Below are 15,898 nucleotides of genomic sequence, written 5' to 3'. Positions count from 1 at the left end.
GGCCTGCACCCAAAGAGTCCTCCCCTGGAAATCACAGTTGCTGGGCCTCTCCACTAATCGAGACGGCACCGGACCCCCTCCGAATCCTTCCTTCAGTTTCCTTACCTCGAGGTAGCCAGCCCCGAGGTTTGAAGTCGGGTGGATCCGCACCCCAGGCCATGGCAGTCCTGGGGGCTGGTCAGGAGGACCAGGACCAAACAGTCAAAAAACACTTCTGGACCGGAACCCCGAAACACGTGACATCCGCACCTTAAGTACTCTCTCCCAGAAGGCACAGCAAGAGTGACACTCCCACTGGGCTAGTTCCGAGAGAGAATAAACTTAATGCACCCAACTAGACTGCGCACTAGTCCCTGCCATGATGACAGCGCCACCTATGGTCAGGCAGAACACCAGGCAGTCCGGCTAGACTGGTGCTGAGGTCTAAATTTAGAATAATTGAACCCAAAACCAAACTGCGGTTCAAGGGTAAGGTTAAATGACAAAACACATAGTGCATGCTCTTCAGGAGCCGGCGCTACATATGGGAATGTGCAAGTGCAATTTTTTAGCCCAATAAAAACTTCTGTAAGAAGGTTTTATTGGAGCTCCTTTTTGTTTTCATTTGGTTCACTGCTGGTTTTTCCAGATGACCAGAGTCTAAATCAGAAGAAACCGCATATGGGACGCACACCATCACCGCTGTTCTCCTTGTATCTCGTTAATGGTGGATGTACTAAGGCTTATGTGACCTTCCGTAATTAGAGGGTCCCTGTTTTGTGGTAAGAGAATCTTAACCTGTGTGTCAGTGGCTCTCCTAAGGTGGAGGATTTCCCTTTCAAGTTCACTTTTATTAACACGTTATGATGATTTTCTTCAGTTTGTTCCACAGCCATTTGACTTTGTGATCATAGCCTCTTGTGCTTTTGGACTTCAGTGAAACTCTTTTTTTCACCCTTATGCACGTGAACATTTTATGTTTTGTATTTTTCAGCACAACTCACCTTCTTTTTTGTCACATGAATAAGAATGCAGGCCTGGATGAAATCTCTGGTGGTCAAGGCCTCCTTTTTTAAATGAAAGGTTTCCTGTCCTCTGAACAAGAATAGGGATGCTCACCCATGTGATTTCTCTGGTGATCATCTATGTTCTCTTTCTCATGCCGCATACACACGATCGTAATTCTCGTCGGAAAAAGCTCTGGATGGTTTTCCCGTTGGAATTCCGATGGAATTTTCGCTCAAACTGTCTTGCCTACACACGGTCACACCAAATTCCGATGGTCAATAACACCGCGACATACAGCACGTTCGACGGCACTATAAACGGGAAGTTTAAGCCCTTGTACACACGGTCGGAAATTCCGCCGGAAACGGTCCGATCGGATCATATTGTCAGAAAATCCGATCCTGTGTGGGCTCTGTCTGACTTTTTCCGTCGGAAATTCAGACGGAAAAAATTTGAGAACGGGATCTCAAATTTTCCGACAACAAAATCTGATCGGACTTTTTCCAATCGTTTGTAGAAAATTCCGATCGGACAAAGTGTCACGCATGCTCAGATCAAAGTTGGAGACCAAAGCTATTGGCTACTAGCCTGAACGTAGTCCCGTCGTAACGAACAAATGTCATCACATTCCGAACGATCGGATTTTCCGACAACTTTGTCCAACCGTGTGTATGCAACACCAGTTTCGGACAAAATCCGTAGGAAATAATTCCAAGACTTTGTGGTTGGAATTTCCGGCCGTGTGTACAAGGGCTAATGCTTCCGAGCATGCGTCTAATTGTTTCCGAGCATGCATCGGAATTTTGCGTGTCGGAATTGCATACACACGATCGAAAAATCCGATAGAAAGATTTTCCGTCTGAAAAATTAAGAACAGGCTCTCAATCTAAAGACCGTCGGAAATGCAGACAGAAAAAGACCGATGGGCATACACGCGGTAGGAAAATCCGATGAAAGGCCCCCATCGGACTGTTTCCCTCGGAAATTCCAGCCGTGTGTATGCGGCTTTAGAGAAAGATTTCCCGCAATCTAAACATGAATAGCGATGTTCAATTGTGTGTTTCACATGGTTTATTTTCAGAGTTAAAGATTTTCTGTGCTTTAAACATTAATAGGGATGCTTAGCCATATGACTTAAAGAGAAGAAGACAGGTAAGCGCGCAATCTAATGAATATAAACACTTTAATACATATAAACAAATTCATAAAGTTTGCATTCACATGTGGCATTAAGAAGAGAGACCTTGTACCCAGCCTTATGACCAGAGGGGGAAGGGCACTGACAGGCTGGAGAAATGAGGACTCACTCCCGCACTTAAAGCATAGTGTGACTTCTCTGGTGTTTCACAAGTTGTCCTTTCCCGCACTCTGAATATGAATAGGGACAGTCACTACTGTGACTTCTCTGGTGTTTAACAAGATGATCTTTCTTGTTGAAAGATTTCCCACACTATGAACTTGAATAAGGACGCTCATCCGTGTGACTTCTCTGGTGTCTCACAAGGTTTCCTTTCAGAGTGAATGATTTTCCACACTCTACACATGAATAAGGATGCTTACCCGTGTGACTTATCTGGTGTCTAACAAGATCTCCTGCCTGATTGAAAGATTTCCCACACGCTAAACACGAATAAGGGCGCTCACCCGTGTGAATTCTCTGGTGTCTAACAAGGGAACCCTGAAGAGTGAAAGATTTCCCGCACTCTGAACACGAATAGGGGCGTTCACTTGCGTGACTTCTCTGATGTTTAACAAGATGATCTTTCTTGTTGAAAGATTTCCCACACTCTGAACATGAATTAGGGCGCTTACCTGTGTGAATTGTCTGGTGTCTAACAAGGTTTACTTTTTGAGTGAATGATTTCCCACACACTGAACATGAATAAGGGTGCTCACCCGTGTGACTTGTCTGGTGTTTAACAAGGACTTCCTGACGAGTGAAAGATTTGCCACACTCTGAACACGAATAAGGGCGCTCACCTGTGTGAATGCTCTGGTGTCTAACAAGAGCTACTTTTTGAGTAAAAGCTTTCCCGCACTCTGAACATGAATAAGGATGCTCATCTGTGTGACCTATCTGGTGTTCAACAAGGACTGCCTGACGAGTGAAACATTTCCCACACTCTGAAAATGAATAAGGGCGCTCACTTGTGTGTATTCTCTGGTGGTCAACAAGGGCTCCTTTTTGAGTGAAAGATTTCCCGCACTCTGAACATGAATAAGGGCGCTCACCCATGTGAATTCTCTGGTGTCTAACAAGGACTTCCTGACGATTGAAAGATTTCCCGCACTCTGAACACGAATAAGGGAGCTCACCTGTGTGAATTATCTGGTGTCTAGTAAGTGCTTCTTTTTGATTGAAACATTTCCCGCACTCTGAACATGGGAATAGATTGTCACCTCGATGATCTCCTTCATGGGGTGAGGAAGATTCCTCGGGATTAGAAGGATCTGTTGATGGATCTGCAGTGTGAGATCTTACATGGATAGTTCCAATCATAGTATGTGATTGATGAGAAGATTCCCCCTGATCAGAGGGATCCATTGATGTCTCCGGACAGGAAGGTCTGTGATGTATATTTTGTGTATTTGGATTTCCTCCTGGAGGATCCTGTGTGATGACATTATCTTCTGACTTACAATCAGCAGATAATAGAAGACATCTCTCCGAGGAATTCCTGACATCACATCCATCTGTTGGAAAGAAAATGTAAAAAAAAATAAAGTAAAACATTTCAGTAGTTCACAAATGACTGGAGTTTTAGCTCTACCTTCGTACGACTGAATAAGTGGAAATGCCGATCTCACAGCTGGGCTCCTGTTCAACCTCCAAAATCAATCAGAAAAGTGTTTATACCGGAGTCTGTATAGGATCTGAAAATTGTTTAATGTTTAATAGCCAACTACAACTACGGATTCATAGCCAAAACGCGTTAGTGATTTGAAATAATATTGGCCTGTATTTGCCTAGATGTTAAATAACGAATTTGCAGATATCATACAGTGGTGTGAAAAAGTGTTTGCCCCCTTCCTCATTTCCTGTTCCTTTGCATGTTTGTCACACTTAAGTGTTTCGGAACATCAAACCAATTTAAACAATAGTCAAGGACAACACAAGTAAACACAAAATGCAATTTGTAAATGAAGGTGTTTATTATTAAGGCCGGGTTCACACTGCTGCGGGGGGAGATCCGGATGTGATTCGCACCGCACTGCAGTGCAAATCACATCCGATCTCCGTAGCGATGCGAATTCAGCCATACAGATAGTATGGCTGAATTCGCATCGCTCCCGCAGCAAACTCGCACGGGACCCTTTTTTTGGTCCGCAACAGAATCGGATCGCATGGGGGTTCACACCATGCGATCCGATTCCTGTGCGAGTCGGCAGATCGCACTGCGATATGCGGACGGATCTGGGGGTGTCATTAACATATCATTGACACTCCCAGCCGTCCGCATAGGGCAGTGTGAACTGCCGGCGGGAGTAACGCGATGTGGGAAAACGCCGCGGATTCGCGGCGTTCCCGCATCGCAGCGGTGTGAACCCAGCCTAAAGGTGAAATAAAATCCAAACCATCATGGCCCTGTGTGATAAAGTGATTGCCCCCCTTGTTAAAACATACTATAACTGTGGTTGTCCACACCTGAGTTCAATTTCTCTAGCCACACCCAGGCCTGATTATTGCCACACCTGTTCACAATCAAGGCATCACTTAAATAGGAGCTGCTTGACACAGTAAGGTCCACCAGAAGATCCTTAAAAGCTACACATCATGCCGAGACCCAAAGAAATTCAGGAACAATTGAGAAAGAAAGTAATTGAGATCTATCAGTCTGGAAAGGGTTATAAAGCCATTTCCAAAGCTTTGGGAATCCAGCGAACCACAGTGAGAGCCATTATCCACAAATGGCGAAGACATGGAACAGTGGTGAACCTTCCCAGGAGTGGCCGGCCACCCAAAATTACCCCAAGAGCGCAGCGACGACTCATCCAAGAGGTCACAAAAGACCCCACAACAACGTCCAAGGAACTGCAGGCCTCACTTGCCTCAGTTAAGGTCAGCGTTCATGCCTCCACCATCAGGAAAAGACTGGGCAAAAATGGCCTGCATGGCAGAGTTCCAAGGAGAAAACCACTGCTGAGCAAAAAGAACATCAAAGCTCGTCTCAATTTCTCCACAACACATCTTGATGATCCCCAAGACTTTTGGGACAACATTCTGTGGACCGATGAGACAAAAGTGGAACTCTTTGGAAGGTGTGTGTCCAAGTATATCTGGCGTAGAAGGAACACTGCATTTCATAAAAAGAACATTATACCAACAGTAAAATATGGTGGTGGTAGTGTGATGGTCTGGGGCTGTTTTGCTGCTTCAGGACCTGGAAGACTTGCCGTGATAAAAGGAACTATGAATTCTGCTGTCTACCAAGAGATCCTGAAGGAGAATGTCCGACCATCTGTTCGTGTACTCAAGCTGAAACGAACTTGGGTTCTGCAGCAGGACAATGATCCTAAACACACCAGCAAGTCCACCACCGAATGGCTGAAGAAAAACAAAATGAAGACTTTGGAGTGGCCTGACCTGAATCCTATTGAGATGTTGTGGTATGACCTTAAAAAGGCCGTTCATGCTCGAAAACCCTCTAATGTAACTGAATTAGGACAATTCTGCAAAGATGAGTGGGCCAAAATTCCTCCAGGACGCTGTAAAAGCCTCATTGCACGTTATTGCAAACGCTTGGTTGCAGTTGTTGCTGCTAAGGGTGGCCCAACCAGTTATTAGGTTTAGGGGGCAATCACTTTTTCACACAGGGCCATGATGGTTTGGATTTTTTTTCACCTTTAATAATAAACACCTTCATTTACAAATTGCATTTTGTGTTTACTTGTGTTGTCCTTGACTATTGTTTAAATTGGTTTGATGTTCCGAAACACTTAAGTGTGACAAACATGCAAAGGAACAGGAAATGAGGAAGGGGGCAAACACTTTTTCACACCACTGTATATGGACTCCAATGTGAACACTCTTCTAAAAATGTCAGTAATAAAAGAGTCAAGTATGTTGGTCCAGCAGTCAACAGATTCACAGAGCTCTGACATGGAATTGGGTATAAAAGTGTAACATCAAAATGTGAAAAACCAATAACAGATATAAAACACCAAAACTCAATTATGACACACTGGATAACATTGCTCTGTGAATAAAATACAGCTATAGGAAATAACAGAGATGCCACGTCATTTTGTGATATCATGACGTTACAGTGCCTTGCGAAAGTATTCGGCCCCCTTGAACTTTTCAACCTTTTGCCACATTTCAGGCTTCAAACATAAAGATATAAAAATTTTATTTTTTGTGAAGAATCACCAACAAGTGGGACACAATTGTAAAGAGGAACAAAATCTATTGGATATTTTAAACTTTTTTAACTAATAAAAAAATGAAAAGTGGGGTGTGCAAAATTATTCGGCCCCCTTGCGTTAATACTTTGTAGAGCCACCTTTTGCTGTGATTACAGCTGCAAGTCGCTTGGGGTATGTTTCTATGAGTTTTGCACATCAAGAGACTGAAATTCTTGCCCATTCTTCCTTGCAAAACAGCTCGAGCTCAGTGAGGTTGGATGGAGAGCGTTTGTGAACAGCAGTTTTCAGCTCTTTGCACAGATTCTCAATTGGATTCAGGTCTGGACTTTGACTTGGCCATTCTAACACCTGGATATGTTTATTTGTGAACCATTCCTTTGTAGATTTTGCTGTATGTTTGGGATCATTGTCTTGTTGGAAGATAAATCTCCGTCCCAGTTTCAGGTCTTTTGCAGACTCCAACAGGTTTTCATCCAGAATGGTCCTGTATTTGGCTGCATCAATCTTCCCCTCAATTTTAACCATCTTCCCTGTCCATGCTGAAGAAAAGCAGACCCAAACCATGATGCTGCCACCACCATGTTTGACAGTGGGGATGGTGTGTTGAGGGTGATGAGCTGTGTTGCTTTTACGCCAAACATATCGTTTTGCACTGTGGGCAAAAAGTTGGATTTTGGTTTCATCTGACCAGAGCACCTTCTTCCACATGTTTGGTGTGTCTCCCAGGTGGCTTGTGGCAAACTTTAGACGAGACTTTTTATGGATATCTTTGAGAAATGGCTTTCTTCTTGTCATGCTTTGATAAAGGCCAGATTTGTGCAGTGTACGACTGATTGTTGTCCTATGGACAGACTCTCCCACCTCAGCTGTAGTTCTCTGCAGTTCATCCAGAGTGATCGTGGGCCTCTTGGCTGCATCTCTGATCAGTCTTCTCCTTGTCTGAGCTGAAAGTTTAGAGGGACGGCCAGGTCTTGGTAGATTTGCAGTGGTCTGATACTCCTTCCATTTCAAAATGATTGCTTGCACAGTGCTCCTTGGGATGTTTAAAGCTTGGGAAATCTTTTTGTATCCAAATCCGCCTTTAAACTTCTCCACAACAGTATTACGGACCTGCCTGGTGTGTTCCTTGGTCTTCATGATGCTCTCTGCGCTTTCGACAGAACCCTGAGACTATCACAGAGCAGGTGCATTTATACAGAGACTTGATTACACACAGGTGGATTCTATTTATCACCATCAGTCATTTAGGACAACATTGGATCATTCAGAGATCTTCGCTGAACTTCTGGAGTGAGTTTGCTGCACTGAAAGTAAAGGGGCCGAATAATTTTGCACGCACCACTTTTCAGTTTTTTATTTGCTAAAAAAGTTTAAAATATCCAATAGATTTCGTTCCACTTCACAATTGTGTCCCACTTGTTGGTGATTCTTCACAAAAAATTAAAATTTTATATCTTTATGTTTGAAGCCTGAAATGTGGCAAAAGGTTGAAAAGTTCAAGGGGGCCGAATACTTTTGCAAGGCACTGTACATCATACATACATACATACATACATACACACACATACATACACACACAATTTATTACATTATTTTCTCCATCAGACTAGTTTTCATAGGGACAGAAATCAGGTTTTGTTTGAGTATGTTAGAGGCTGTTTCTCAAACTAATGTTTTGGTAACGAATACATAGACTGTCCTCAAACAGCGGGAACTGTTGACCGTTTCAGCAGTCCATTGTCTCTACAGCTACTGTTGTTTGGTAACTATGGTAAACACCCTGACACATAAAAGGGGTTGTCAGGCATAATCTAGGAGGGCTCATCATGCTTTAAACACCAAAAGACTCATCTGTAACCAGCAATTGAAGACAAAAGATGTCTTTGCCTGATTCTCCAATAACTACCAACTGAGTCCTCGTTGTCACTGGAGATCACAAACACAGTAACCAAAATTTAAGTAACTTTTAAGTGTATTTCTACTGTTACAGACCATAGGCTGTTTATTTGCTAGGCAGTTTGCTTGTTATAGATATCTCTCAGTCTTGTACTGTTTTCCTAATATTTTGTATGTACAGCATTTTTGTTTAGTAAAAGCACATATACACACACTGCAGAGGTCTCAGTTTCCTTGCTTATAACACAAAGTAACCTTGCTAGACAGACGCAAGCAAAACACCAACCTCCTAGATGCAGGACATATACTCAGAGGTAAGACCGCCTTTTTTTACCACCCCCCTGGCTACCCATGTGCTAAGGCCAGTGTTGTCTGAGGATTTCTTGTTGTATGAAAAAGAAATGAGGGGAATGGATGTCGATACTAATTATATTGCAAATCACTCACAGTCGCCCCTGAACCAGGATCTGCTGTGACATTACCCCACCCAGATATGGCACCTGACCCATTCCCAGCAGGAATGGTCCCTTACTGCTACTAAAAAGGGAGCCACGTCTGCCCAAAACGGTCCACCAAGGGGGTAATTCCCTATCAAGTAGGAGAATCCCCAGGCACTGAAAAGGGAGTGGTACCCAGGCCTTCTCCTACCTGTAAAGAGGAAGGGATTGAGGTGGGGGGAGGAAAGTGAGGTAGAACGAAAAAGAAAGGGGTGGCAGTAAAAATGTAAAATTGTTTTTTATTGGTTCTCATACACAGTTTCAAATCTTTATTGTATGGACAAACAATTGAAGGATTTCTGCCCCAGTCTGGAGATCTCTGTAAACAAATAGAGAGGATTAGGACTAATAATGTATCCCTTGTTGTATGTAGGACCAGGGCCGTGCTATAGTGTGAGTATGTGAGATCAGATGATGTGAAGATCTGAGAATTATCTAATATTTTTTCTTAAACTACAATCCTTATGCTCAGGAGTAAAATGAGACTGTGACCTGATTTTTACAGTGCCCATACTTACTTGTGTTGATATGTGGAGAATTTCCATCCTGTTCATTCTTCATAATCATCCCAACCTCCTCCGTGGACGGCTGATCACCCCCAACACACGTCTCGTCTTCTTCCTCTTTAACCTCAACTTTTATATGAATCCGTTCTTCACCCTAGGGAAGAAGAGAAGCACTTTTACTTGCCTTCCTCCGCTCTCCCAGCAGCTGACGATCCTCCAAACTTCAGCGATGGACTGTCCCTTAGGGTCATAACGTTCAGTGCAGATTTATGGGCTGGGTATTGGGTTAATAAATCTTTATTACTCTGTCCACTTGACCTTTGCAATGAGAGTGCAATCCTGATGCAAGGGATATTTTTTAAAGCGGGAGTCCGCCGTTTTTTTTTTAAAAGCCAGCAGCTACAAATACAGCAGCTGCTGACTTTTAAAATAAGGACACTTACCCGCCCAGCGCGCCCGCGATGTCGGCACCCAAAGCCGATCTCTCGATCGTCTCTCGGGTGCTGCCGCCGCCATCTTGGGTATGGGAATCAGGAAGTGGAGCCTTTCGGCTTCATTTCCCGGTTCCCTACTGCGCATGCGCGAGTTGCGCTGCGCAATAAGGATGGACCCGCTGCCTCTGGGATCTGTGTGTTTCCCAGCAGGCAGCGGGGGACTTTCGGAAAAGGGCGTAGAGAGCTATCCCGGAAGTGGGTGCAGTTACCTGGATTATCCAGGTAACTGCACCCCCCTCCCCCCTGAAAGGTGCCAATTGTGGCGCCGGAGGGGGGGGAGGATTCCAATGAGCGGAAGGTCCACTTTAGGGTGGACCTCCGCTTTAAGTTTTCTGAAGTTGGGCTTTAACTGTCCAATCGCAGATTGGGGGGGGGGGGGGGGGGCAACATCTGTAAGTGTTACTGGCCTGCAGCAAAGAAAATCAGTTCTATTGTGCTGCCTATTTCAGAACAGATCACATGCCTGTTTCTTGTGAATCCAGGGGGCCAGGGATCCAACCCCTTTGGGCCATTCATCACACTGGCTTGGAATCACAGGAGAAAAAAACAGCACCACGTCATTAAGAATGTGACCCCAACTGGGGGAACACATGGAGAGAGAATACCCAGGATCTCATGTGACTGGAGCTGAGACCCACAGAAAAAAGGGACATATACTGGATTGAAAAAAAAAAAAAAAAAAAAAATGGGGGATGCCGATAAAGGAGCTGTAAACAGAGCTGAAGAGGGGCAACAAAGTCTGCAATTCAGATGTAAAAGTAAATATTAAAACAAGAGAATACATAGAATGTCCTCTCATAGCTAAGAATACATGGTTGGATCTACATGCTGAGTCCCACCTACCTGATGATGGTGGGGGATGGTGTGATCTTCCTGTGTGGAATCCCGGGAATACAGAGGACGGGGACATCTCTCTGGTGGGTTCTCATTACTGGATCCATCTGTAGGAAACACACACACTGACTGAATACATTGTTTCTATGTGTTTATCAGATGATGGGGGATCTAGGTGGAGCCTCCGTACTGCTCTCTCCTTTACAATAAAGTCTCCTCTTACCCGGTGATGTGAGGGGCGGCTGATTGTCCGTCATGATGTCATTGTAGAGATCCTTGTGTCCTTCTAAATATTTGTTCTCCTTGGACATATTCTCTGTGACATCCTGACACCTTATAGGAACCTGACACACACAATGATACAGTCACCATCCAGACACATCCCTTGTCCGTTACTGGATAATGTCCCCAGAGTTCCCGGCACCGCTCACCTCTCCTGTCAGCAGATCAATGATCTTGTTAGTGATTTCTTGAATCTTCTGCATGTTGTTCCTCTCAAGAATTGGGGAGTGAGGTGGAGACACTGCAATGGAGTTCTGGCTTCGATCCCATCGTTCTGACATCGCTGGATACATCCCTTGTAAAAGACCTTCAATACACGTTATCTTCACTGCAGCATATTTCTAGGGGAAGAGCAGAATACAAGGAGTGATGTCACGTGACCTCCCAAAATCCTCCTCACCTCTCTGGTCAGGTCTGTGTTTTATGAATGCAGATAAGAGTGATGTCATGTGACCTCCCAGAATCCTCCTCACCTCTCCGGTCACCAGGTAGATGATCTCCAGGGTTAGGTCTAATATCCTCTCAGTCATGTGACTCGGTTCCTCCTCCATCCTCATTAATGTGATCATGTGATCCATACAAGACTCTGATCCCTGTAGACAAATATAATGGCCTTGCTGGTCATTAGACAAGTAAAGATTCATTGTAAACCCTCCGTCCAAAGGTGAGGGAGGTATACAACCGTGTTTGTGTTGTGGCAATAAAAAACAAATATATTCAACATGAAAACCATGTGTTGATTATATACACTCACCTGCCACTTTATTAGGTACACATTGCTAGTATGGGGTTTGGCCCCCCTTTTGCCTTAGGAACTGTCTTAAGTCTTTGAGGCAAAAATTCAAGGTGTTGGAAACGTTCCTCATAGATTTTGGTCCTTAGTGACATGATAGCATCACACAGTTGCTGCTGATTTGTCGGCCGTACATCCATGATGCCAATCTCCCGTTCCACCACATACCAAAGGTGCTCTATTGGATTGAGATCTGGTGAGTGTGGAGGCCATTGGAGTACAGGGACCTCATTGTCCAGTGGTGAGATGATTGGAGCTTTGTGACATGGTGCATTATCCTGCTGGAAGGAGCCATCAGAAGATGGGGACACTGTAGTCATAAAGGGATGGACATGGTCAGCAACAATACTCAGGTAGGCCGTGTCATTTAAGCGATGCTCAATTGGTACTATATCCACACACCATTACACCCCCACCACCAGACTGAACCATTGATACAAGGGCAGGATGAATCCATGCTTTCATGTTGTATACTCCAAATTCTGACCCCTCCATCTGAATGTCGCAGCTGAAATTGAGCCTGTGCGAATTGTAGCCTCAGTTTCCTGTTCTTACCCGACAGGAGTGGCACCCGGCATGGTCTTCTATTGCTGTAGCCCATCAGCTTCATGGTTCGATGTTTTGTGCATTCAGAGATGGTATTCTGCATACCTTGGATGTAACGAGTGGTTATTTGAGTTACTGTTGCCTATCATCTAGAACCAGTGTGTCCATTCTCCTGACACCAACAAGGCATTTTCCTCCACACAACTGCCGCTCACTGGATATTTTCTCTTTTTCAAACCATTCTCTGCAAACCTATGTGTGACAATCCCAGTAGATCAGCAGTATTTGAAATACTCAGACCAGCCCGTCTGGCACCAACAACCATGCCACGTTCAAAGTCACTAAAATCCCCTTTCTTCCCCATTCTGAGGCTCGATGTACTTCAGCAAGTCATCTTCACCACATGTAGATACCTAAATGCACCGAGTTGCTGCCATGTTATTGGCTAATTAGCAGTTTGTGTTACCAAGCAACTGAACAGGTGTACCTAATATAGCGGCCGGTGACTGTGTATAGGAGTAGAAAGGCAGACATAATGGGGGTTACTTTATAAAGTAATATCTTATTACCTCCTCTGCTTCCAGCTCCAACATCTTCTCTTTACTCCCTCACCAGGAACTTCCTGCTCTCACCAGGGACTTCCTGTCTGGAACCCTACATCACTTCCTATTCATTGGTTACCTCAATTCCTGTCTCTATATCACTTCCTGTCTGCACCTGACATCACTTCCTCCCCTACAATCAGGCTCTTCCTGTCTCTACATTCCACCATGAATTGATGTTTTGTTCTACTCAATATAATTGGTAAAGATCTCCACCCTGAAAGTAAAGTCATCAAAGGGGAGTCTCATCTATTTCCAGTATGTGATTATTACAAGATAACACTGCAATAAAAAAAAAAAAAAAAAAAAATCACCAGATCCTGTAAAAATTGCAGCTAAAAGCACAGAAAAATGTAGTACGTTAAAGTGGTTGTAAACCCTTACAAACCACTTTGACCTACAGGTAAGCCTAGATTAAGGCTTACCTGTAGGTCCAAGAAATATCTCCTAAACCTATACAGTTTAGGAGATATTTACCTGAAGACACCCACCGCTGTCTACGGCGCATGCGCCGTAGACAGCGGCGCACTGGGCAGGCCGCAGATCGTGGTGATATGCCGCGAGTGTCGGCTCCCATGCGCATTTGCGGGAGTGACGTCATCGCGACTCTGGCGAATCACAGCACCGGAGCAGCGGGACCCGAAAGTCACTCCAGGATGCATGGCAGCGCCGATGAGGAAGATGGAGGACCGCTTCGGGGGCTACGTTCTCAGGTAAGTTATTCATAATGAGCTAGTATGCTATGCATACTAGCTCATTATGCCTTTGCCTTACAGGGTGTGTTTTTTATTTTTATTTTGCCTTTACTTCCACTTTAATTGCTTACCTGCCACCTTTTTCCTATCCATAATTTTTTTTCCCTGCCTTGCATTGTGTGTTTATGTGTCTGTAAGACTCTCATTTGTTTCAATGTAATTAAGGAGTATTCTGTGAGCATAGTTGCCAACATTGTGAAAAAAATTATTGGGACACTTTTTCTGTAGGCAGAGTCTTATAATTAGGGGGCCGGGCATTTCTTTGTAGGTGTGGCTATCTGGGGAAGAAAATGCGGCACGGGACTATCTACAAAAAATGGACATGGTTTAAACTAATCATTGGGCGTGGCTTAAATGGGTGTGGCTCAAAGGGGGGGTGGTTTGAGTCTGAGATGAATGAGGGATGGAGGAAGAGAGAGAGAAAGAAAGAGGGATGGAGGGACAGCAGGCCCAGATCCTACATCACAATAGAAATATGTGTATGCCAGAAAGTTTAACAATCAGTAGATAAAGATACTCAAAACACCTGATGTTAGCGCTTCAATTGTCACAGCACCATGGTTGGAATGATGTCAGGATGATTGAAGCGCATTATTTCTATTATTACATTGTAATATAAAATGAAATAGTTCAACTCACCATAATACAGAATCAGTGGGAGCCCTGAGCGTGTCACTTGCCACCAGATGCCATCAGGTGTCGCTCCTTACACCAGGTGCCTCCAGTAGGGTCCATCCTTACATCAGGTGCCCCAGCAGAGTCCCTCCTTACATCAGGTGCCCCAGCAGAGTCCCTCCTTACATAAGGTGCCCCAGCAGAGTTCCTCCTTACATCACAGATGCCCCCAGCAAAGTCCCTCCTTATATCAGCATAGTCCTTCCTTACACCAGGTGTCCCCAGCAGAGTCCCTCCTTACATCAGGTGTCCCCAGCAGAGTTCCTCCTTACATTATGTGCCCCAGCAGAGTTCCTTCTTACATCAGGTTCCCCCAGCAGAGTCCCTCCTTACATCGTAGGTGGCCCCAGTGGAGTCCATCCTTACATCAGTTTCCCTCAGTGTAGTCCTTCCTTACACCAGGTGTCCCCAGCAGAGTCCTTCCTTACATCAGGTGTCCCCAGCAGTGTCCCTCATTAGATCAGGTGCCCCCTGCGGAGTCCCTCCTTACATCAGGTGCCCCAGGCAGCAGAGTTCCTCCTTACATCAAGTGTCCCCAACAGAGTCCCTTGGCTCTGCCTCTCGTCGAATAATCATGCATGGTTTGATCTCCACCGCCATTACAGAAGACCAGCTTTCGTGTAACAGGTCACTTGCCCATGGGAGGAAACAAGAGGCGGAGCCTGGGTGACTGCCAATAGAAATGGAGCTGCTGCCAATCCCCCGCCTCGCAGCCTTTCCCACAACAGATCACAGATCGGCTGCAGCCTGGGGGCGGGGGTTGACGGCAGGTTCATTTCTATTGGCAGCCACCCGAGCTCCACCTCGTTTCCTCCCCTGGGTGAGTGACCTGTTACACGAGAGCTCAGCTGGTCTTCTGTAAAATGACGGTGGATACAATTAACCAGTGCCAGCTGTGGATCTCTGGTGGTGGCGGCGAAAAATTGTGGAAACACCAATTTCCTGGGACATTTCCCAGGATGCGGTAAGACTGGGACAAAGGTCTAAATACTGGGAATGCCCCGGAAAATTCGGGACAGTTGGCAACTATTCTGTGAGTAGAAGGAATACAGCATACATGTGTGGTGGATACACAAGTAGGCTCAGACTCTAATATACCACACCTAATGTTCAGTGTAACTTAACCAATTCAACACCAGGCCTGTTTAAAAAAAAAAATTGAATTTTTTTGGCTAGAAAATTACTTGGAACCCCCAAACATTATGTATTTTTTTAAGCAGAGGCCCTAGGCCTAGACAATAGGGGGTGTTGCAATCTGGGATGTTCCCCACTTATGGTTCCTTCTGCAGACATGAGATCCACTATACAGTCATACCTTGCCTCCTCTGGCATGCCGTCACTTTCTAGTGAGATTCAAGAGGAGTTTGAGGAACCAATCACAGTTGAGGAGCTAGAGGTAGCCTTGGCCAATTCTAAACCGAAAAAGGCCCCAGGCCCGGATGGCCTTACTCCGACCTACTATAACAGTGATGGTGAACCTTGGCACCCCAGATGTTTTGGAACTACATTTCCCATGATGCTCATGCACACTGCAGTGTAGTGGAGCATCATGGGAAATGTAGTTCCAAAACATCTGGGGTGCCAAGGTTCGCCATCACTGTACTATAACGTCTTTTTTGAGACATTGTCCTCTCCCTTAGTCTCTACCATGGAAGGGAAACTCT

General features: G+C 44.9%; 1 protein-coding gene across 3 annotated transcripts in view; it reads right to left on the bottom strand.

The window, feature by feature from the left end:
* Positions 1 to 2,153: 2,153 nt before the first annotated feature.
* Positions 2,154 to 15,898, bottom strand: part of LOC143956163 (uncharacterized) — a 309,704-nt gene continuing 295,959 nt past the window's right edge. Inside the window, exons 1-7 of one of the 3 annotated variants that reach the window (XM_077466297.1) lie at positions 12,772 to 12,873; positions 11,337 to 11,456; positions 11,013 to 11,204; positions 10,805 to 10,925; positions 10,591 to 10,688; positions 9,266 to 9,407; positions 2,154 to 3,681 (exon numbers count right to left, since the gene is read on the bottom strand). In XM_077466297.1, coding sequence (XP_077322423.1) covers positions 2,438 to 3,681; positions 9,266 to 9,407; positions 10,591 to 10,688; positions 10,805 to 10,925; positions 11,013 to 11,204; positions 11,337 to 11,456; positions 12,772 to 12,795 — 1,941 coding nt within the window. In that variant the 5' untranslated portion in view covers positions 12,796 to 12,873 and the 3' untranslated portion in view covers positions 2,154 to 2,437. Of the gene's footprint in view, positions 3,682 to 9,265; positions 9,408 to 10,590; positions 10,689 to 10,804; positions 10,926 to 11,012; positions 11,205 to 11,336; positions 11,457 to 12,771; positions 12,874 to 15,898 lie in introns of those variants that run through there. The other 2 variants (XM_077466295.1, XM_077466307.1) reach the window with 2 other exon arrangements.

This window comes from Lithobates pipiens, unplaced genomic scaffold, assembly GCF_037356315.1.
Source record: "Lithobates pipiens isolate NorthernLeopardFrog02 unplaced genomic scaffold, aLitPip1_a1.2 Scaffold_35, whole genome shotgun sequence".
Classification (NCBI taxonomy): Eukaryota; Metazoa; Chordata; class Amphibia; order Anura; family Ranidae; genus Lithobates; species Lithobates pipiens.
The sequence above is the reverse complement of the archived record's forward strand: the minus strand, read 5'-3'. Positions and strand labels throughout refer to the sequence as shown.